The following is a 24,075-nucleotide window of genomic DNA, read 5'->3' on the forward strand; positions in this document are numbered from 1 at the left end:
TTCACTTTCATCACTCATATTGAGACACCAAGAACTTTAGCTCAATTGAAGCATGCCAGGTATCAGTGTGTCCAGTATATGTCAGAATAGGCAAGTTCAGGGTACTGTGAGCATCTGAGTGCCTCCATCAGGGAATCAGTTGGGTGAGACACACCATGCAATCTCCATAAGTAAACATAGTGTTTGTTAGCAATGGAAGAACAAACTGTGGACTTGAAATGTTTGTTCAGTGTCAAAAGTACAGGACAGGACACAGGAGGTAGGCCTCTGTAGGAGAGAATATTCAGAGCACTCATCAAACCCCTACATTCACTCATTCTATCTCAAGCCACTGTCAGCCTCTGATATAAAGCAGCTCTCACTTGAGAGAACATGATGAGGGGTTTGTACAGAATTCTAATCTCAGCAAATCCCACAGAAGAAGAAAGTGAAGGAATCTTATATTGTCCTAGGCATTAGAGGGAAGTCTGCCCTGCTGGGTCAGGGACCTTATGTCTGTTGACCAAATGTGACTTCCTTAGATGTCATTCCTGAATATTCACCCAAGCCTGTTCTTCAACTTGCCAGGCCCAGTTTCCATTTCTCATGCTTCAGTTACTTAATAAAGCAATTTTCCAACTTTCCACTTGCACATTCCCTAGTTTTGCCCAAGCTTCCTCCATCTTCCCAGTCTCTTTGGCTACTTAGTCCATTTCATTCGTGTATAATGTAATCAGTGCTAGTACAAATCCTCCCAGGCTGCTCACAGCTTGCTTGCCCTCATTCTTGTGCAGCCTCATATTCCTGTCCAAGACAAACTGTCCCCTAGACTTGACAACATCTTTTCCCCTACCCCACATATTTCACTTTGATTCTTAGTCACAGTCATAAATTTCAGGAGTTTCCAGTACACACTCAGTCTTCCTAAGTACAGTTCTCAGTTATGTTCTCCCTGCTGGCCTTCAGCTCCCACTTCCCTCTCCTTCCATTTCCTTACCCTATGCTGTTGCTGCCACCACAAGTCTAATGCCATCTCCTCTGCATTCACAGTGCATTTTTGCATCTCATCTGGTCCTTTCCTCCTCCAGTAGCAGTAATGCCAAATTATAGGGTAGAAATTTTATAACATGCATCACAAGGGAGATGTCTTCTTCCCCTTGGACAAATAGGAAGCAGATCTCAATAGTTCTGGAAAAGAGACTAATTATCAGAACAGGAAGGAACACTGTGACATCTAGGGGAAAATAGGGACTCATTTGGTATGACAGCTGCTATGCTAAATATTTCCTTCAGATTTAAAAAATGGATAGCGAACACTCCTACATCACACCATGTGTAAGGCAAGGTGGATATATCAACAGCAGGGAAAAAATGGATGAGGGTGGTGTATTGGTGTTGGTGATCCCTTTCCTCACCTCTGGTACAAGTGAAATTGGAGTTGTTGACAATTTTTGAGCCTGCAAGGTAGGACAGGGCCAAGGCTTGCTTTGCTTGTGCTCCATCCCAGCCCCAAATTAGCATGTGGGGCTGAGTTTAAATAAATCTGTATTCTCTCTGCTTGGGAATCAGTCTCTGCCAACACTGACACTGACTGTCTGTAACAGAAATGTAGCTCTTGCATTACTTGTGGTCTTTCAGAAACCAACCTTTTCTCATGGATTCGCTTTTGGGAAGGGAGGGAAATCTGCCCTCCCAAAAAAGCTTTCTTGATTCTTCAGAGTTGCAGGGATGGTTGTTTATCCAAATTTTACTCTGTACTTCTTTACCTCTTTTTGTAAATAATTCTCATAGGACTTCATACAAGCCTGTTTTTTATATAGAACTAATGACCAGTGATCTCAATTCACAGGCTCTGGAAAGCATTGAAAAGGCACAGGAGCTGGCAGAGGGACTAGGGAACAAGGTAAGATTCCAGAGCTTCTTTTCAGCACTCTTCATGTCTTGTGTAAGGCAATATCAGATGTCAAACATTGAAGTATCCAGGCTTCTTGTTGCTCATTAGCATTCCTATTAACCAGTGAGTGCTTGGGATTTGTTTTGTCATGAAGTGTTTGGCTGTGGGCAGTTGCACAGATAATCATCAGTATGCAAGTCTGAAGAGAGAGGAGTTGCAATGGGATAGGCAAAGGGGAACGGGAAACAGTGAAAATGGGGTGTGAAACAGACAGAGAACTAGAGGATTCGAGGTCTCTTCCTGAAAAACATTTCTGCCCTGAGCAGCAGCTGAACTGTGTGCTGGCTGGAGGCAGAGGAAAGTGAAATACACTGTATATCACAGGGTAGCTCAGGGCAGCCATGAGTGGAAGAGCTGCTGAGTGTCTCAAACCTGGTGTTAGCTTTTGTGACACAAAGAAGGGTTAATGGCAGGAAGTGTTGAGCCCTGCTGATGTTTCTCCAGCTGGCTGATGGGGCTGTGGTGTTCCCACTCCTGTTTCTAGTCTGTTTTCACCCAGTTGTTCACCTGTCTTATGTTTCTGTCCTTCACGTGCAGCTCGGCCTGCTGAAGCTCCACTGCCTATGTGAAAGGATCTATCGCACAAAGGAGCAGCAGCGAGAATTGCGTGACCATGTAGTGAAGTTCCATGAATGTGTGGAGGAGATGGAGCTCTACTGTGGCATGTGTGGAGAGTCCATTGGGGAGAAGAACAACCAGCTCCAGGCACTACCTTGCTCCCACTTCTTCCACTTGAAGTAATTAGCTGGAAGTACTAAATATTATTGTCACAACATTAGCCATAGGAAAGAGCTGCTTATGCCCAGAGTAGTCGTTTGCATGCTGTTCCTCAGGTCTTTGTCTTGATCCTGCAAGGCAGGATCTCACTGAACTGCTAAGAGTCTCACAGCTTTGGAAGGTGAGATGCAGCCATCATATGCATCACATTCCCACTTGCCCTCTAAATGATTGTTCACTGATGCCCTCACTGTGTAGGTGGTCAGTCCAGTTCACAGATTGCTATTTGATTCCTCCTGGGGAATCGGTTCTTCGCTCCCAGGGGCAGTTTGGATTTTTCCCAAGTCCCCTCACCTACTCCCTTGGCTAGTGGCACACAGAGGTGAATAGGTTGTTCAGCCTGTTAGCATACTACTGCCAGGAAAGAAGCTAGCTGTACCATCATTAAGAAACACGAGGGTTACAAAACACATTGATCTGAAAGCTAAGAATTTAGTAACAAAGTCTCACACCGAGACCAGAATTAGGATCATACTGGGCAGCGAGAGATGCCCGATAAACTCTGTGGAGTTTATCTGTGGACTTGGCTCCAGCAGTACAGGAACAAACTTTTGTAGAGGAATCTGCCGAAGCGTCTCCCTGGAAGGGATGGGAAAGAGACCCAGTCTCTGCCCGTGGCGGGAGGGCCCACGGGGAACAGCTTTGTGGCGTACAGTGGCCGCCCTGGGGGAGCCTCCGGCCGCGGCAGAGCTCCCCCGACCCGACCTCCTCCCGTTGCAGGTGCCTCCAGACCAACGGGACCCGCGGCTGCCCCAACTGCCGCCGTTTGTCGGTGAAGCCCGGCTACGTCTGAGCGCCGCGGGCTCGGCCGGGGACTCACGGAGCCGCTCCCGGGCCCCTCGGGCTGTGCCTGGTGGGGCGTCCTCGGCCTCCCCTGTGCGGGGTCGGCTCGGGCTCACAGCCCGGCCCCGCTCCCCTCCCCCTCGCTGCTGTGTACGGGCACTGACTGTAATAAAGGGTTTCTGCGGGAGACCGCCCCGTCTGCCTCCAACGCCGGGCTCCGAGCACCGCCCCGCCCCGCCCCGCCCCGCCCCGCCATGGCGGCACCGCCGCCATCACTCAGCAGCTTTGGGGGCGGCACGTGACCCGTCGGCCTCTCCCCGCCCCGCCGGCAGATTCGGCACGGCCGCGGGCGGCGGGGGCCGCGATCGGGGCGGCGGCGGAAGCGCCGGGGGAGGGCAGGGTGCGCGGAACCTCCGGGACGCCCGTTCTGCACGTCCCGCCCGTGCCTGTGCCCCGCCCTGCTCCGCCGGGAACCCGCGGTGCGGAATCTGCCGCCCCGAACCCGCCGCGCCGTGCGCGCGCCCGCGGGCCGGCGGAAAGATGGCGTCCGTGTGGGATGAGTCGGAGGTGAGGGGCCCGGGGCCGGGCCGGGCCGGGGGCGGCGGGGCCGGGGCGAGCCGCGGGCCGGGCCGAGGGTGACGCTGCCGTTGTTCCCCCCACAGGACGGCGTCGGCGAGGAGGTGCTGAAGATGTCCACGGAGGAGATCGTGCAGCGCACTCGCCTCCTCGACAGCGAGATCAAGGTAGCGGCGGGGGCCGCGCCGGGCCGGGCCGCCCTCCCGGGAGCTCTTTGCTGCTGTCGTTCGGGGCGGACGGGTTAGCACAGCCACGGGGACAGCAAAAAATTAAACACGGTTAATTGAATTGAGAGCCGCAGATTGAGGAATACTGAGCCGCGAGGGTAGGGAAGAAATCACTGGAATAGCACGGACCCAAGGAAGCTGAGGGGCCGGTTGTTCGACGCAGCCATGGATGCTTTAGCTAAGGTTACACGGGCCCTCCCTGCCTCGTAGGCGCAGGGGAGGGAGAAGTCTGTGGCCTGAGTCAGGTAGGATCATTGGGTAATTCCTGTTGGTAGGGACTTGAGAAGACCTTCGGGCCAAACTCCTCAAAGCTGGGTCAGCCATAACCCAGGCTACTCAGGGCTTTAGCCGGCTGGATCTTGAAAACCTTTAAAAACAGATATTGCATCGCTTTGCAGGATGTTCAGTGCTACTGCTTGACAGACTTCGTGAGGATAAAGATTTGCTTTGTATACAGGCTGAGCCGCACCTGTTTCAGTCTTTGTTATCTCATCTGCCCATTGTGTACTCCTATGAAGTGTCTGGTTCAGTCTCTGATAGCTCTTTCTCCAGCAGTTCCGTTCTCCAGCTGAACAAACCCACCTCCCTCAGCTGTTTCTCACAGGACCCAGCCATCTTGGTGGCCCAATGCTGAACTCAGGTCCAGTTTATCAATGTCTTTGCTGTATGGGGGGGACACCAAAACTGGACTGAGCGCTCTAGGTAGGATCTGAAAGTATTGAATAAAGGGGACTGAACATTCCTCTGCATCTACTGCCTACAGTCCTGATAGTACAGCCCTGGATGCAGTTTGCCACCCTTGCTGTCAGGGCACATCGCTGGCTCCTGTTCAGTTTATTGTCTTATGGAGACCCCCAGGTCCATTCCTCAGCCCGACAGTCACCAGCATGTGTCATTGCAAGGTGCACTTCCCTCCCTGGTGTGGAGCTTTGCATGTGTCCTGGTATTTTGTCAGGTTTCTATGTGGCAGCGCTGCCCTTAAATGCAGAGACTGTTCCCCCCAATTTGGTGTCATCTGCAAACATGATGCGAAAACATGCCCTCCTCTTGCTTGTTCATTCATGAAGATGTTAAGTAGATAGACCTGTCTTGAGATAGACATGTTTTGCATAAAAGAGCACTTACAAATTTAGAAGGTTTGCTGCCTAGTGTTAAAGTATTTTATAGATTCTACAGAGTAACTTCATCCTATACTGCTTCAGACTCTACAAGTAATTCTGAATTACTAATGTACTTTATTATTCTTTAAAGACAGTGTAGGTAAATATGTGTCATATTTTTAAATGCAGAGTTCAGTAAGGAGTATGTAACTAGCCTTCTTCATTTTATAGTAAGAGCGTTATAATTGCAAAATGTTTGTGAGAACCCTCCATTCAGTCAGTTTTCCTTGAATGTTTTTTAGGCTGTTTTATTAAAACAAATTTATTAAGTTTCTTGCATTTTTATTTAACAGACTCTGTATTGGCTCCTGTAACAGTTCTGTCCTGTAAATGTATTACAGCACAGTATTATGCTTAGGCATTAAGACTTTTAAAAAGATACTTTTTTAGTGAAGAGTGGATTTCCCCATTGAACAAAATCCTATACACCAATTCAGGTGTGACCAGTTCTCCTGAGATCTCTTGGTGCTCCAGTCACTTCAGTGGGGATCTCAAAGTGTGTATTTGCACACTTGTGACTAACCAGGAAAGGGATGGAAAGGCCTTTCAGTGTCAGCCAGACAGCACTGCAGACACCTGTGTTGGGTACCTTAGTGTTGGGTGTAAATGTACTCACTGTTGGATGGGGAATACATTTTTTTCTTAGAGGTTTTTTTTTTTCCTTACAGTTAGTAGGATCATAGAATCATAGAATAGTTCGGGTTGAAAGGGACCTTTAAGGGCCAACCCCTGCAGTGAGCAGGGACATCTTCAACTAGACCAGGCTGCTCAGAGCCCTGTCCAACCTGGTCTTGAATGTTTCCAAGGATGGGGCATCCACCATGTTTCTGGGTAACCTGTTCCAGTGTTTTACCATCCTTACTGTAAAAAGAATCTTATATCTAGTGTAAATTTGCCCTCTTGAAGTAAGCCTTACCTCTTGTTCTGTTGCAACAGATCTCACTAAAAAGTCTGTCCCCATCCTTCTTACATGACACCTTTAAATACAGAAAGGCCACTATGAGGTCTTCCTGGAGCCCCCTCTTCTCCAGGCTGAATCAAAGAATGGTTTGGTTTGCAAAGGACCTTAAAGATCATCTAGTTCCAACCACCTTGCAAAACATAACTAAAATAGGTGTGCATATGTAGCTACTTACATATCTGTATATATTAAAAGAGCACAACCAAACCAAACCACATTTGCTATATCTGGGTCATATTGTTATCTAGGTCACATTGCAACCCTGTAAGCTGTTGCACTGATTAGGCTGAGGCTACCAAGTGACACTGGGAAGAAATCATTGGTGTTATTGATGAGTTAGAGACCAGAATGGACTGTGTAGCCTTGAGTCCTAAAAAATTGTGGCTAATTTGCTGGCTTTGTTTTGTTTTTTTTTATATTACATTTCCCTTTATTCCTCAGACTTAGATTTCTGTAACTGTTTGCTTTTGGAATAATCTATTACTTGCCTCAGTCTCCTGACACTATTCCTTTTTCTTTCTTCTGTGTACCAATTGCAGATCATGAAGAGCGAGGTACTGAGAGTGACCCATGAGCTCCAGGCCATGAAAGACAAGATCAAAGAGAACAGTGAGAAGATCAAAGTGAATAAAACCCTGCCATATCTTGTCTCCAATGTTATTGAGGTGAGGGTGGTAGGCTCTTACATAGTGACATGAGAAGTGTGTGCACTTTATAATGTCAGGGAGAAGGGTAGGGAACTCATCAGGAATTCAAGACCAGCAGTATTCTCAGACTACTGATGCTGCCAGAGCCAGGACTTCCAGGCTTTTCTGTTGGTTATTTGTGACCTGCAAGTGTGTGTCTCTTGCCCACTTGTTCTCTGGGTTTTTCCTTAGGCTTTGGGTACTGTTCATCTGTACCTAACAACCATCGGAGGGTGACACAGCCCTTCTGAGCATAAACTTAAGCATCTAAAATGTGACATATGCTCTCTGGAACTTGTGAAACAGCAAGTTGCTCTGTTCCTCCATCACATTCTTTTTGTAATTCAGTAATTTTGATGATAGGAAAAAGAATGCTAATAGTTTCCTATTAAAAATGGGATTGGTTTGTACTACTGTTTTAAAACTTAATGAGCTTAAGCCTTCATGTGAACTGCTGTATGGGAGAAGGAATCAGTGCCATTAGCTACTACTTTGTTCTGAATTTTGTAACTTCTTTCTATGCACTATTGCATGCTTCTTCGTAAGGAAAGGAAGAAATCAATTTTTACAGGAAGGCTTTAATGCTTTCAGGATTCTACTGCTGATGGATGATGGAAAGTTCTGTTCATGTATATTAGAAGCATTAATCCTGGGGTCATCCTGCTAGCCTGGTTAAATTGTCTTGAACTCTTTCACCCTGGTTTTCAGCTGCTGGATGTTGACCCAAATGACCAGGAGGAGGATGGAGCAAACATTGATCTGGATTCTCAGAGAAAGGGCAAGTGTGCTGTGATCAAGACCTCTACACGTCAGGTAAAACCCATGTGCCCAACCAGGTGTGAGGTGTGATGCAAAGTATCTTCTCCTGGTAAATCTGATTTTGCTCACCTTGATTTCTGTTTTACAGACATATTTCCTGCCTGTTATTGGGTTGGTTGATGCTGAGAAGTTGAAGCCTGGAGATCTGGTGGTGAGTGATTCTATTGTGATAGTTAGATATGATGGTGGCCAGAAAACTGCGTATGTCCTGCCTTTAAGGAAGAAGACCAGTCTGTCCAGGAATGAACCCAGATGGGTTCAGTTAGATTTGTAGTAAAGGAAAGCACTTTGGGGTGTGTGTCCTTTATACAATTAGGTGCTGAAAGTTTAGAGACCACTTAGTAAGTTTTTTGTGTCTTTTTATTGTAAATAAACTGGACCACTCATTTAAAAAGTTGAAGGTTGAAGTGGCTTTGTCCACTCTGCCAAGCTGGGGTGATTTGATGAATGCCAGTGTCAAAGCTGGTCATTCCTGCATCCTTGAGGTCTAGTAAATCAGCTTTGTTTGCATATTTATTAAATGCTATCTGAAAGACCTGTTAAAAGCAAGGGACTTGTATTTACAGGGGGTGAACAAAGACTCTTACTTGATCCTGGAGACTCTGCCTACTGAGTATGATTCACGGGTGAAAGCCATGGAGGTGGATGAGAGGCCCACAGAGCAGTACAGTGACATCGGGGGGCTGGATAAACAAATCCAAGAGGTGATACTTTATGTATAGTTTCTGGTGTGACTGTGGACAACAGTCTTTGAACTTCAGCTCAAAAGCAGACAGCCTGGATCTGTGGAGAAGAGTGAATTTATGTATTAATACTTTTCTTTTGTTGTAGCTCGTGGAGGCCATTGTCCTGCCAATGAATCATAAGGAGAAATTTGAAAATTTGGGTATACAGCCACCCAAAGGAGTCCTTATGTATGGGCCTCCAGGAACAGGGAAGACACTTTTAGCTCGAGCATGTGCTGCCCAGACCAAGGTAAAAGGAACCTGTGAAAGTGTGTGCTGCTGTATAATAGTACCTGATAAAGAGTAAGAACACCTCCAGGGGAAGAAGGTCATACACACAAATTTGTGTTAAAAAGGCTGGGATTTTCCTGTCTATTTGCCTGCTTGCTTGTTTTAATTAAGGGCTTCATATAGTACTCAGAAGTGATGCTACTGTGAAATGAGGCCTAGGATTGATTCTTTTTCACTTCCCAGGCCACGTTCCTGAAGCTGGCGGGTCCACAGCTTGTGCAGATGTTCATTGGTGACGGAGCGAAGCTGGTACGCGATGCTTTTGCTCTCGCAAAGGAAAAAGCTCCTTCCATCATCTTTATTGATGAACTGGATGCCATTGGTACTAAAAGGTGAGCTGTAGTCCATGTTGTAAAGTTCTTGGGAGCTGCCTAGCAACCTCCTTTGCCTGTGTATGTAAGCAGAGCCTTTTAAAGCACGGCTTACTCAGAGAGTGTGAAGACAGTCACAGATGGATAGCGATTGCCACAATCCTTGGGCTTAGGAGCAACGTTTGTCAGACTTGGGATCTGTCTGATAGCCTCCTGCTGTATAAAACCCTTTTCTGATCACTGCAGCAGGCACCTGGAGGTGTTCACCCTCATTTACTACTTGTGCCTGGACAACATAAGCCCCATTCAGCTGTAATGACTAAATAAGTCTTATGTGCTGCTGACAGTTATTGTAGTTGCAGTCCTCATCATAGTAGGACTGTAGTTTCAAGGAAAAATTTGGAACATCTCGGCCAAGGAGCATGAACTGCAGTCATTCTGTGTTTTGATGTGATTAAAAGCAGGGACAGGGTGGTCAGGTTCATACTGATAGTTTTACTCTTATTTCCATTCAGGTTTGATAGTGAGAAAGCTGGTGACCGAGAGGTGCAGAGGACCATGCTGGAGCTGCTTAATCAACTTGATGGTTTCCAGCCAAACACACAAGTCAAGGTTGGGAGCTAGCAGGGAAGTGCTGCTGAGGTCCAGGGCGCTCTAGCAGGGGATGGAAAACAATGTCATGGGGAAGAAGCTTGGTGAATCTTGGGGGAGAAGAGGCCTGTCTTCCAGGTGCCTCACACTGCTGATCCTACTTCTACCTAGGTGATTGCTGCAACTAACCGGGTTGATATCTTGGACCCAGCTTTGCTCCGCTCTGGACGATTAGATCGGAAGATTGAGTTTCCAATGCCTAATGAAGAGGCCAGAGCCAGAATTATGCAGATTCACTCACGCAAAATGAATGTCAGGTACGGCCTTCTGGGGCTCTTTTTGTCATTCAGGATGGTACCTCTGGGCTGAGAAGTGGTTGGCAGTCACTTGTTGGGAGCTCACTGTGGGGCTGAGGAAACTCCCTGCATTGCTTTTTCTATTTGGTACATGCTCTCAGACTTTTTTTCCCATTTGCTCATATCAGCCCTGATGTGAACTATGAGGAACTGGCTCGCTGCACAGATGATTTTAATGGAGCCCAGTGCAAGGCTGTGTGTGTTGAAGCGGTAAGTATTCCTCCATAGGAATAGCACTGATGGGAGGGAAATGTGAAAGCTAGCGTGGAGTGATTATTTGGAACTGGTGTGGTGCTCACATTCCCTCTCTAAATACTGTCTCATTGGGCAGGGGATGATTGCCCTCCGCCGTGGAGCAACAGAGCTCACCCACGAGGACTACATGGAAGGAATCCTGGAGGTTCAAGCAAAGAAAAAAGCCAACCTGCAGTACTATGCCTGATCCCTGCCTGGTCAAGGTTGAGGCCTTGGCAGAGGACAGGAGTAGACTGGACTGTATCACTTACTTTCTGTCTGGAAAAAATAAAGCATTTTTTCCCTTTAAAAACAAATCCGTGATGTGTTGGGGCTGTCGCCCTTGCTCTACAAGGACATCTGTGTCGGGAAGGCTAAAAGCCTCCTGTCCACAGTGCCCATCATGCTGCCTTTGGACCCTCCTTCAGCTAGAACTGGACTAAACCCTGCTCTGATACTCCTTCATGAGGACCAAGAGGCTACACTGCAGTAAGTGTACTGTGACATTGATGATCTGCAGCTCAGACAGCATTCCCAGTTCTTGTCTGTGCAGCCAGGGAACAGCCTACAGCCTTGTTAGACTTTGAAACTTTTGAACACAACTCACACATGAATTAATGTTTTAACTTGGTCACTTGAATTTAGTTCTTGAAGCTTTAAGACTGTTGCTGGTATATGTATGTGAGCTCTCTGGGGAAATCAGTCATTAGTCATAAAGAACTCGAGGTTTCATCCACTGAGCAAGTCTTTCAGTACTTTTAATGCCAGTTGAGAATTACAACTTCCATTTAAAAATTACACTTTTCATAAATACACTGACTTTAGCATTAAATATCTTACATGCCACTGTATTGTATTTTAAATACAATGTAAACATCTCCAAATGCTGGCCATCTCATCTTTACCTGTGCAGTTTTTGGATGCTTGGGAGAGGGGCAGGGATGTGAGAAGGGAAAAAAGAATAGATGGATGAAAGAAAAATGCACTCCGAAGTACTTTGGCTGATGTTCCTGAGTTAGCCCTAGTACTTGTGCTGGTACCAAGGTCCTTAGTGCTCATTTTGGAGAGGGATCTTGTTCCAGCAGAACACGCGTGTTCTTGACACGCTGCGCTCAGGGCATTTGACACTGGAAGGGGGTGAGTGGAGAACTGAGCAGAAGCCACACGTTCCTGAGGAAAATAACACTGTGGTTCCTTTGGACACTAATATTAGAGGGGGCTGTACATCTGCTATTTTAGCAGTACTGTTATTTGAGCTCAGGGAGAATTACTCATCTCCTTTCACAGGAGTTGCACCCACAAGTTTGTTCAGGAGTGAAAGTTGATCCTGGCAGCTCAAACTATGACACATTTTGAAAAATGTACCTCTGGTGGAATAAGTAAAAGCTGCATGTTGCATACATCTCCCCATTAAAATAAAGGTATGTTAGCCAAATGAGTAACCTTCACTGTGTAAGAAGCTGAGAAAAATCCTCTGCTTTCCCAGAGTCTGTAAGTTTTCTTGGGGTCTTGCTGCTCAGTTACAGCTAGCTCCTTTTGGAAATAGTTTTGAGTAGTGAGTAAATAGCTGAATCCACAGCATGGAATAGCACAGGTTTCTGATTTAAATAAATTAATACTAAGAATGGGCTAATTCTTTGGCCTAAACCTCAGCTTAGATCAAGGTTCTTTTGGGAAAGGATGGCCTGAGCCAACACTAGACATGCCACATGTTGCAAAAGTGTTCAAGCCAACTTCACTTAGCTCCTTGCCCTAAATTGGGTCTGAATTACACAGACCTGCAGCAATAGAGTTGGTGCGTAAACATCCCTTACAACTGGACAATAACAGGACCATGGAGGTACAGTTCAAAAAACATCACAAAAAAAGACACAACCTCGGACTTAATCCCTTGTAAACAGAAGAAAAACAAATTGAAAGAACTGTCCCCCCTAAACCATCAATGATCGAGTTGCCAATAATTCAAACCTGGAGTTACTTTGCAATGTCCGTGTCTGCGACTGGAGGCTGTAGCAGCGTCCCACGGGCTGGCATTTCAACAGCTCTGGCACTGCTCTCCACACGCTGACATGCCACCTCTTCCTGGTGTTAACCCACAGCTCTGCCCAGGCTGCGCTTTCCAGAGTCTCTCCTCACTCCCTTTGGGGTCACACGGCCCCATTTTCTTGTCTGGGTTTTTGTACAGATGCCCGGGAGGTGTTGAGTGACGGGGCCAATGTGCAGAGGAACCCAGCCAGCAGGGTGAGGCCCAAGCCCCCCCAGGCACAGAACATGGACCAGCCATAGCCATGACTGATGTCCTCTGGCAGCCCATAGACGTAGCGAGGATAGCGGGATAACTCAAAATTGATCCCAGCTACGCATGTGCAGAGTGAGATGATGCAGCAAGTACCTGCAGGAGAAAAGCAAGAGGGTTCTACACTGCCCTCAGACAGGTTAATTACGTTCTGGGTTTTTTCCCTCAGTATTTTCAAAGTCATGGATTTTCAAAATCAAGAATTAATTACCCTTGGGTTCTTTTTGCAATCCTACCAGCCATTCTCCTTATAAGGCAGAGGAAAAAAAAGGGAGGCTATGTAGGACTACAAGATACTTCACAAATAAACACTGTTACCTTAACACCTTTCATTGCAATTTTGAACTCAGTCATAGTTCATTATGCTTTGATTCTCCTGAGACTACTTCCTATGTCTAATGTCTTCAGGTTCCAGACAGTACTTGGGCAGTTTCTCCTATGAAAGGTAATTAGCTCACTGAATCCCATGCCTGCAAAGTGCAGCACTTTTTGGTTTCCACCAGGAATACCCACACTTCTGCCAGCTGTACCCTAGGCCCACAAAGCATGCCCAGGTTTTTGTCATCTGCTACACATTCGCTGAACACCTATACAGAGGAGAAAAAATCCTAAGAAGATACAAGGCACTCTAGTATGTCTAATATACATACTATCTAGTATGTCTAATATACACTAGTACACTAGACTCCAGGTCTATACTGCCCATTTTCAAGTTGAAAAATCAAAGTTCAGAAAAACCTTTGGTCACACAAAGTCTGCTACCACCCAGGACAAACAGAGGTAACACCCCTGGCAAGCACTGAGCTCACATCCTTATCATCAGGCCAGGGTCCTCCGAGGTTTGGCTGGTTTGGACTTCATCATTACATGAAGATCTAAGCATCTTTGAGTACCAGAAAGGTGCTCTATATTAACTTATGTTTGCTTGTTACGATTCCTAGGGAAAACTGGGCTGAGCTGTCTGACAGGAGCCACGGGCTGCACGCTTGGAGCAAGCCGGAGGACTTGCTCATTGCGCACATGGCCCCTGTGGCTACACACAAGCTCTCTAGAGCAGCAGGCTCATACACACAGATTGGGGTCTACTGAAACATGCAATACCCATGCAAGCACAGGTCCTGCCCAGTGCTGAAGTGGTAACTGCGCTGTGCTGACAGTAACTGCTTCACATGCTCGTAGTGGGCTGACCTTACTGTAACTTTTGCAAGGCAGCAATACTGAATGTGATGACTTGAGGAGCAGAAGCAAAAGGCTCTCACCTCCCATTAGGAAGAGCAGCCCAGCCACGTACTGCATGAGCTCCTGCTGTTTGCAGCAGCCCAGCACACCAATGATCCACCCAAACAGGATGATGGAGACTGCCATGCCAATGAAGCCAGCTGTCATCCTGCGCAGATCTGAAGGAAAAGGAGAAAAGCAAGACAAGACATGAAGATGGCAGTACCTAGAGAGAACAGCCAGGGCAGAGTCCGGACAGATGTGCATTTACTGCTTCTAAAGTTTATACTTCAACCATGGACTTCTCCTGTAGCTTCTTTGAGATAGATAGTTTTCCCATTACACTAAAACTATAAGGGAATCCATCTAAAATGGCTCTGTTGTGCTGGGCATTGTGCAAACAGAGAGCATTTCTGTCCTGATCCAGCCAAATACTCCCCAGCATCGGACAGAAGGGGTGCATCACCAACTCATGTTAGTACCACAAGGGCTATTTTTTCCTTTTCATTTTTTTTCGGAGGTGGCATTGTTCTTTGGGATAGAGTTTGTTGGGGGAGAATATTTTCTGCTGAAAATGGAAACAAGAGAAGCAAAAGGGGACACTTGAGAGGACTAAAGGATTAACACATGGGAGACACATAGTGTGAACTGAAAAGAGGAATAGTGGGAGGACAGAAGCAGACAGCAGATCAATACAGTATTATGGGAAGAACTCCAGTAACAAGCTCTAAAAAAAAAAGCTTGGGTACCAGTGACATGAACAGCACTTTGTTATCCATAGTAAAATTGCTGTTCTTGTCTCCTAGTTCAGTCTCCAGCTGAACTAGGATTTCCTTGGCACTGACTCTCACATGACAGGGGCTATGTTGAATTATGTGAGCAATAGAACAAAAAAAAAACCCAAAACACAGAAGTAGGAGAAGAAAAAAACTGATTAGATCATTCTCAGTCACAGACTACAGGTCAGTTATCTGTGTGGGAAGGACTTGGGCATGAGGCAGTTTGTGGACCAGGTGCTGGTGCAAAGACAAACTGAGATGTTCCCTAAAAGAACTGGTCATCAGGGGGTTGCATCAGGTCACTGGTGTGCACACAGAAAATTGCAACAGGATCTATACAATGATGCAGCACCTTTGCAGTAAGCCAGCTAGGAACTGTCTGTGCCCAGATCCAGAACACGATTACACTTTGCCATTCACTACATGTCTGTACTCCTGAATTCCCAGCTTTAAGCCCCTCCAAATCTCATGTCCCCTTCCAATCATACTCCTCACTAATTCGTCTGTATCTATGCTTAGAGCCCAGTGCCATGCTTAGATGAGGTGATTCCGAGCCCTCAGCTGGCATTAAGGCATTTAGTGGTCCAAACATTGCTGTGCCCTGCTCTGGGCTACTTACGGAGCGCGTGCCACTCATCCTGCCGGATGGTGTTGGTGATGTTGATGGGTAAGTTGCGAGGCAGAGAGCTGGAGGTGTAGTGGTACTTCACAGCAGTGCAGCGCTGAATAACTCCTGTAAAGAGACATCAGTGTGAAACAGCATGAAACCTCTCTGCCTTGCACTTGCTGCTGAGTTGGCTGGCCCAGCAGAGCTTGCACAGGGGAAGCCTTAGTTCAGTAACAGAGCAAATGTAACCAAAAGAGAGCTGTTTACTTCAAAGGCTTTGGGATTAGGAGGGGAGAGAACCTACAAAGAAACACTTCCAAAGCAGGAGCCAGGTGCTCTCTCCAAGTAGCAACAGCTGAAGTTAAACAGTAATGACAGTCAGGAAAAACATCTCTAAAAGCTTTCTAGTGGAACTACTATGATCTTTTTGGATGTCTAAGGAGACGAGAACGTGGCCAAGTACCAACAGGACCGCTTCATCTCTAAGAAGTCAGAATTGAAACACTTTGAAAATTTTGAATGAATGCTGGAAAGTGAATTGCATAGGAGAATCTTTTGAATTCACTCCAATAGTCATTGGCTCTTTGCTTTACTTTCAATGAACAGTAGTACCCAGGCAGGCTTGTTTCCATTATAGCTTAAAGAAAATGTACCCCAGATGTAAATGTGAACTTACAAGCATGTTCTTCTTGAAAGGGATTTTTAATTTAGAAAATGGGAGAGAATAAACATGGATGATGGAGTAGAATAGAGCAACCAGAAAGGTAAAAGAGCTAAATGGTACAAAAAAACTCCTCTTAAACAATCGCTACAGGGTCATTACTGCTATTTGAATTTTGGAGCAGAAGAACCATTCAAAAACAATCAACTGGCCAATGAGCTAATTAAGCTGGTGAACAATCACTAGCAGGGAGCTGCAGATTCAGTGATCAGCTTTGCAAAAGACCCTAGAAAACCCAGGAGAAGAACTGAGCTTTGTGTGGCTCCCATAGCAATGAGAAGCATGATTTTGTTCTCTAACAATGTTCACTGGGACTGTACTGACCTGGTTTCTGCAAGGACCTGCAAAGAGGAAGCCCCCATTTCACAAGATCAGAAGCTACATATGAGAGGCCCTGGCAATTCCATCCAGCCATCGGGTCAGGGAGGGAAAGGTGATCTGAATTTCCTCCCATTTCAAGCGGGTTCCCATTCTCAGCTGTGCTTCCCACCACCCCTTCCCTTGCTGTGGCTCCCTGCTGCTTCCCCAGCACCACAGAGCACTTCCAGCTGCACACCATACACAGAGGTGCTGCCCTTTGCCTGCAGCCAGTGGCCCTCTCCTGCTGAGCAGCACTCCCTCCTTGCACTTACCTCAGGACAAGGCTGGGGAACTGCCTGAGCAAGACAAGCCATTGTCAGAGGGTGCCAGCTCCTTTGCAAAGGCTGCAGACATCTGAGTTAACAACTTAGGCCATACACAACACACCACAGTATCTAATCAAATTTCACCTGTAACTGCTGACTGAACTCAATTTCAATATGGACATGATTTGCACGTGCTGTTGAGAAATATGTATATAGAACAAACTAATGACATCAGATTTCAGATTATAATGCACTGCATTCATCAAAAGTATGATCTATGCACTTACACTTCCTGATCATAAAAGTAATACATATGAAGCAGCATTTTAAACAAGAGTGAGGATTACTATTTTTATAGCTCATTAAAGAAAAAGCAAACACTAGAGACGTACATCCCTTATGATCAAAGCTATGGCTTCTCAGCTAAGACGTCACTAAGACAAATATTTGCTCTTTATTATTCCAAGAGTTTAACATGTAAACTAAAACTAAAACCTCTCCAGCTTCTCATACAAAACTGGTTATTTAGAAATTTTTGGATATCAATTCACTCTACCTCTGGTTTAAAAACTGTACTCCTAATCCTTTCTTTCCCAAAAATCAAAGTGCTGATTTTATATAGGTGGCACATACAATTATACCAAAACAGCAAGTTTACAAAAAACAAAAACAAAACCAAAACAAACAAAAAAAAAAAACAAACAAAAAAAAAACAACACACCAAAAACCTCAGGAGTGCATAGATTTCAGGGCTTTTTCTCAGTGCTGACCTCTAATCCATAGGCTCGGTAACAGCCTTTGATTATACCAGCCCAATCTGTTTTTCCAACAAGATTCCATTTTCCCGAGAGCACAGGCTGGACCCACCCTGATGTGAGCCACTATAGGCAAAACAAGGAAAGCCTCTCTCTGTAGATCTGCTGGAAAATCTGAAATAGGCAGGCAAGAGAGACAGGGAATCTGCGAAGCAGTGAGTGTGATCTCTCAGCTGAATACCTAAGCCACTTTCTCCCAGGAAATTTTAACACACACCCAGGCAACCTTCAGCACCTCAATTTTGCATTTGCCATCACTAGTTTGTATTTCACATTTTTTGAGTAAATCTCTAGGTCTCACTTGCAGAGATGCCGTGCACTCAAATATGGCCAGGTACTCCACAGGACTGCATTTAAAGTCATGTAACACCTTGTTCTCTAAGTACTCAAGAAAAATAGTAAAAATCAAAATCAGGTTTGCAGTCCAAAATTTATTGCTAAGTAAAAGGTGTTTCAAAGGTATTCCAATAAGTCCTTGGACCTGAGCCTTACATACCTGAAATCACAGTCTATAAAATAAGGACAGCATCCTCCCCTCCATTTCAGAAACCTGCCATCAAAGTGATTTCCCTTTTGTTTACAACACACTCAGACAAGCACCATAAGAAAGCCTGCAAAAATTAAAACCTTTTCCTTCAGGCAAGGGTTTGAATAGAATGGAGTCATGTAGTGAACAACTGAATGTTGTCTGTTCTGGCACACGAGTACATTGGGAATACAGGAGAGAAGGAGACATGTGCATGGGTCATTAGCTTACCATAAAGCACACAACCAAGAAAAAGGTTAGATGGACATCCTAATCATAATCAGGATCCCAGCATTTCTAAGGGCTTTAACAGAACACTGTGAGAGTCACACTGCATGTACAATTTTCTTGATTAAAAAATAAACATGAACTGCAATGAACTGCATCCAGCAATGTCACACTGACACTTACATGGCCCAGCCACATTCCTGCACCTTCTCACAGCCAACATTGTTTCTTAACACCTTGTCCTCAACATGTTTTTTTTTACCCCTCAGAATTGCAACTGCAGACAGGTTCCCCTTGGAACTTGCACAGCTCTTGGAAGAGTACATGTGAGTGTCTCTGGACTTTCTCCTTTCTCCTGATTGAACACAAAGGATGGGAAAGGTCAGAGGATGCTTGCTAGACTAGCCAGATACCCAGGAAGAGCAAAGGCTCCTTGTTCCTAAACTGCTAGAAACATGGAAACATCAACCCTGCTGTGATACATTCAGTCTGTAATCCTGGGTTTAGCACACCCCGACTTTCAGTTTAGTTTTTGTCTCCAACTTTGAGACATGAGGGTTTTCTTTACACATTGTGCCAGAAGTTTATGAAGAAATTGAGGAGTTCATTTTCAATTCTGCTACATGCCCCAGTATCAGAGCAGTCTGACTCTCACACAGCTGGGAGAGACCCCCTCCTGCCCATGAGCAGCCACAACCAGTTAACAACTAAATACCATGTGAGGCCTGGCCCTCCCCTCCCTCATGCCTCAGGACCAAGTGGCCATTGAAGCTTCCTGGCATTTTCCTACCATTTCTTCCCAGAACTGCGAGGAGTATCGCAGCCATGCCTTCACTCTGTCCACATCGTCACCCAAGGGCCACCAGATCAAATAAATCAACCTTCCTCTGAAATACCACAAGAACTCTTATGGGTCACATTGACAGATCATACTTACCAAGGGCCATGACCAAACAGTTCAAGTTTATGAAACATGCCACTAGATCCTCTACAGACCTCACAGGCAATCCCATAACTCTTCCAATTTACCATCAGTCAGAAAGAATGGGAAATACAAACACCAGGACTGAGCAGGTTCTCCTCACTTTCTCAGCTACTTTGTGGTACCAAGAAGTCTTTTCAGTACATATGAGATATACCAGTCTCACCCCAGAGACTTTTCAGAGCAAGCCTGAAAAGCAATTAAATCCATGTTTTATCAACAGTGACAAACCTTTTATTTTTTAATTCCCTCCGTTTAGGGATTTTAAAGTTTAGGGATTTTAAAGCGCATGTTGTTCACGCTATCCAAAGCAGCCTGTTAGAATGGATCTTTCCCAATTCATCATTTCCTACTGTCACCATTTTACTCTCCTAATAGGTAGAGAATACCCCTAAACAAAATGTAATAAATCCCTGAAGGACCTTACTACTTAAGAACAGTCCATGTAGATGGTTTTTGTTGTAGCATCAATTATTGAATGTGGAATCCACGTAGTATAGGCTCTACAAGATGACGTGTAGTGCTCATGTTCTTACACTCAGAAACAGAGATCCTCTCAGTTGCCTCACCAAATGGTTCAGTTCTTTGGCTTCTATCTCTTACTGATTGCTAATCTCCATTTTCCCTATGTGGTTTTTACATTATTTCTTCTTTTGCCTTTTAATTGTATTTTTTAAATGAAACTGTGTATTTTTTCACAGTTCCAAAATAGTGATTTTGCGTTTTAAGAAAATTCTCACATATCATTCTCATCTTACATTTAAACATTTACCACCTCTCAGTTTTGCATTACATTTTCTGACTTGTTTTTTCATTTTAAATATATGAAGTGAACATATTTTGGTTTTTTTAATATCCTAGATATATAAATGGATGCTTGGATATGCATCATTAGCTACAATGCTCAAGTATGCATGTTTCCATGAAACTGCTTTGTATTAATAGCAGTAGATAAATACAGGACTAGAAATCCATGGAATTATCTATATGGGTAAGTGTATTTATGGACTTAAGTAATTTATTCAGAATTCAGGAGAGATGCAGAAAGGAAAGAAATCTTACTCCAGAGAGACCAGAAAAAATGGAGACTATAAAACCAAACCAAAATTATCATAGAACTGTGAGAAAAAAATAAGATTTACTCCTCTGTCACTAAAAGACTATAAAAATATCTAGATTAAGGAATACTAGGAATAAAGAAGGGCATCACACATCACCAAAGAGGTAGCTGAAAACTTAATGCAAATTGAGGAGGAAGTAGGACTTTCAGCAGTGCACAGTAGTGATCTTCGGGTCACACCAGGAGAAAAAATACCTTATTTTCCCTTTCAGAAGCTCCATATATCCTGCTTGAGAGAACAGCTCAGATGCAGCCACACCTGACCATCAGTCGGAAAAGGCTGCTTAATCACAGCTGTCAGAGAAAAGAGACACAGTGGGAACGAGGAAAGGCTGCTAGTAAAGCAGGTCAGGAGAAGGGATAAGAGAGTCATATCTATTTAAAGATCTGATTCTACAAGAACTATTATTAATAATATCCCTCTATAAGATGACACATAAATCTTTACAGTAGCAAATGCAGACCTAATAGGCAAAGAATATAAGGGGAGCAAGGCTTTTTGTAGGGAAAGGCAAGGTCTTTTATTAGAATAGCTGGGGAAAAAACCAAAATAAAGTAGACAGAAAACATTTTGAATTTAGAGTCTTTCCAGTTTTACACATCAAACACTGAGGAACACCATTCACCACCCTGTAATGCTCTGCAGAATGTAGAATGCAGACTCTAGTCTGTCTGTGTGACCTCTTGTAGTATTGGGAAAATACCTCAGAAAGAGAAGTATTGAGGACCAAACTAGTATTCTTCCCACCCCTTCCCCCATCTTAGCTAATATCAGTGGGAGCTGAAAGCCTTTTGCTTGATGTGAAGCAAAAAAATAGATGAATATTTTACATGACAGCCACAATTAATAGAAAGAAATTAATGAGTTCCCTTTTAGTAAAAGGAGTTCAGCATAGAAATAAAAATTAAATCACATAAAATGTATCCTAGGAGAATAAACAGGGAAAGAAGCTAAGCACACAGCACTAGAGTTTCGAGAAGTAAGAGTCACTGCTGTGCATTGGAAAGAAGGGACAAAGACGAGCTGAGATTCACAGTGCCAGTCTATCCAGCCTCTGCTGTGCAGGACTGGCGTCACAGTTGGAAGCCAAGCTGAAGAACTGCTCTCACTTTCTTAAGATAGCATTTCCATTTTGTGCCTCAATGGAAGCACTTTTCCCAACTCCTACTCTCTCTGTGCTAATATGTACCTGCTGGAACACTAAGTCCTGCTATTTACCATTAACCATACATAACCCATTGACTTCATGGGTCAGCCTACTACATTATTTATACCACCAAATGCAGGACTTTTATTTATACTTCATGGCCTGCTTGGCTTTGCACCATGTGCCACAATAGTAGAAGATCCATAGCTTTCTCTCCCGTCACCCTGGGGGCCCTGAGTGACATCTGCCACCATGAAAGCCTGGCAATCTACTGCAGCAATGAGAACACCCCCATGCTAGAAAGGGAACAACAGGTCCCTTTCACCTTGCTGCAAAAATCACAGTGCTACAGACAACACCGCACGTTCCTCAGCACTCAATTGGAAGGAAGCGTCGGGGTTAGGAGGACGCCCACCGAGAGTCAGGCCCTGCACTGGGCCCCCGAAGGGGCTCTCTGAGGACGCGGTCCCACCCAGCACTGCAGCATTTTTAGCAGAGAGGGAGGCGCACAAGACCCCGGGATGGGGTCAGGGCCGCGCTCGCCGCTTCCCGCACGCCAGGGCACCGGGAGCCACGGCTCCGCCGGGCTCCACCCGCGCCCGCCCGCCGGCCCGGTCTCGCCCCGGCAGCGGCAGCCGCCGCCCCGTCCGCAGCCCCGGCGGGTCCTCTCCGGCACCGCGCTCAGCACCAAGGACAGCGGCGGGGCCGCCGCCGCCCCCCGCCCCCGCACCTTTCCGGATGAGCTCCTCGCTGTCCGGCTCGTAGCCCGCGCGGTGGCAGCGCCTCCAGAGCCCCGAGACGGTGGAGTTGAAGCGGCGGCCGCAGTGCGAGTCCAGCGCGGCGGAAGCGGCGGCGGCCGGGGCGGGGGCCGGGGGGCGCCCGGGCAGGAGCGCCCGCGGGGGTCGGGCGCGGAGCGGCAGGTGCGAGCTGGGCGCCGACATGGAGCCGGGCGGGTCGCTGCGCTTGTGGCCGAAGCCGCGGCAGCGCTCGCGGTGCCGCCGCGCGTCCGTCTCGTACCAGGAATCGGTGCCGATGGCCACGGCCAGGAGGGCGAGGGCGGCGGCGGCCAGGAGCAGCCCGGTGCCGCTCAGCGCCTGAGCCGCGGCCGCCATCTTACCGCGCCGGGGGCGGCAGGGGCGGGCGCTTCCCTGCAGCCCGGCTGGGGCCGCCGCCCGCGGCACCGCCCCCGGAAGGGACTCGGGGCCCGCGCCCCCCGCGCCGCGTCTCCGCGCCGGGCTCGGTCCCCGAGCGCCGCATCCCCCGGGCACGGCCTCACGGGGGTCCCGGAACCGCCCCCGCCGCGGCGCCCGGCTCCTGCTCCGCGGACCGAGGGCCCGCGTCCGAGGCGGTGCGGGGGTGGCCGCGGACAGCTACCGGGCGATGGATGACCGGAGGAACGGGTGAGCGGACCCTCCGAGCCTTTCCGCGGCCTCCTCTGGCCTGGCCGTCGCCCGTCCTGCTGGCTTGCCCAGGGCAGAAGGGCAGAGGCCGGCCCTGCTCAGGCCGCGGGAGCCAGCAGTTGTTCTAATCTACGCGAAATACAACCACCCGCAACATCATTTGTTGGCCTTTGGATTATGACTTTTCCTCCACCCCATCCTTCATTATCAGTTAATGGAAAATAAGGCCTGAAAAAGCTGAAAAATGTCCATCTATTTTACGCAATGAGAAGCAGATTAAATCCAAGCCCTTAGTTAAATGCATCATTTATAGGGGCACAAAATCCCTTCTGATCCTGCTTGTTGTATAGGACTTGTTGCTCCAGCTGCAGCACTGTCAGTTGTTAAGGCATCGTCTAATCAGTTCTCCAGATAAAATGATCTAGTGATATGCTATGCCTGAACTACTAATTTAATGTCCAATTTTGAAGTCTTTAGCTTTGGGGTTGTTTTATTAAAAGTAGTTTTAATTGGTTCCCAGGAGAAAATGCTCGAACTGTAGGAGATTCCGATCCTTCCCGCCTGCCACTTCTTGGTGTCTAAGCACAACCTAAACACCGTCCCCAGTATTTCTGCCAGCAACACTGCCCAGAACAGAGTACTGCTTATCTCCCCTGAGCACTCTGCCTGGTGGAAACATGCAGCAGCCACAGCTAAAGCTTGTTCTAACCACATTTCTGCATGATCCTCTTCCGCGGTTTGCACTGGACAGATGGGATTACCATCCATGCAGCTGCACACTAGTGCCTTCAAGGCAGACAAATTGAAAGGGCTGCTGTCAAAAGAATCTTCTTACACATACCAGCTAAATTAAGTCTTCTACAGCAAGAATGAAAAATAATTTTTAAATACAATCACTGCTCTAGCTATCATGGAAAAATCCTTCAATTGTAATAGCTCTTTCCCAAAAGATCCAAATATTCGCATTTCTTAAATCTGCAATCCTATTATGTCACCCTACTCTCCATGTGAGCTCCTCAGGCTACAGTTTCAGAAGACAAGGGCTCCAGCAACACCATCATCTTAGAAAGTTCCCATTAATGAAACTCTAATTATTCTCCTTTCTGTGCTACTGCAATTGTGTCAGAGCCATCCTTCCCAGAGCCTGTGAAACATATTAATGATAATTTTGATTACTTT

At 46.4% G+C, this 24,075-nt stretch overlaps 2 protein-coding genes across 3 annotated transcripts; one reads left to right on the forward strand and one right to left on the reverse strand.

Annotated features, from left to right (window-relative positions):
- The first annotated feature begins 1,829 nt into the window (after positions 1-1,829).
- PSMC3 (proteasome 26S subunit, ATPase 3) lies at positions 1,830-10,747 on the forward strand. Its single transcript, XM_058844239.1, has 14 exons — positions 1,830-1,882; positions 2,471-2,670; positions 3,431-4,060; positions 4,156-4,236; positions 6,957-7,082; positions 7,812-7,916; positions 8,011-8,073; positions 8,489-8,626; positions 8,754-8,897; positions 9,122-9,270; positions 9,765-9,861; positions 10,012-10,157; positions 10,325-10,406; positions 10,528-10,747. The coding sequence occupies exons 2-14, from the start codon at positions 2,566-2,568 to the stop codon at positions 10,636-10,638; spliced, it is 1,977 nt and encodes a 658-aa protein (XP_058700222.1). The 5' UTR covers positions 1,830-1,882; positions 2,471-2,565; the 3' UTR covers positions 10,639-10,747.
- LOC131581696 (transmembrane protein 178B-like) lies at positions 8,580-23,055 on the reverse strand. Of its 2 annotated transcripts, XR_009278127.1 has the most exons (5): positions 22,227-23,055; positions 15,343-15,456; positions 13,986-14,123; positions 12,399-12,822; positions 8,580-8,705 (listed from the first exon to the last, which is right to left on the reverse strand). XR_009278127.1 is itself a non-coding variant. In XM_058844252.1 (4 exons), exons 1-4 carry the CDS (start codon positions 22,606-22,608, stop codon positions 12,578-12,580), a joined length of 879 nt encoding a protein of 292 aa, XP_058700235.1. In that variant the 5' UTR covers positions 22,609-23,055; the 3' UTR covers positions 11,163-12,577. The 2 variants fall into 2 exon arrangements, 1 of the variants encoding a protein (XP_058700235.1); XM_058844252.1 differs by lacking the exon at positions 8,580-8,705 and having other exon boundaries at positions 11,163-12,822.
- Between the last annotated feature and the right edge of the window lie 1,020 nt (positions 23,056-24,075).

Source organism: Poecile atricapillus, chromosome 1, assembly GCF_030490865.1.
Source record: "Poecile atricapillus isolate bPoeAtr1 chromosome 1, bPoeAtr1.hap1, whole genome shotgun sequence".
Classification (NCBI taxonomy): domain Eukaryota; kingdom Metazoa; phylum Chordata; class Aves; order Passeriformes; family Paridae; genus Poecile; species Poecile atricapillus.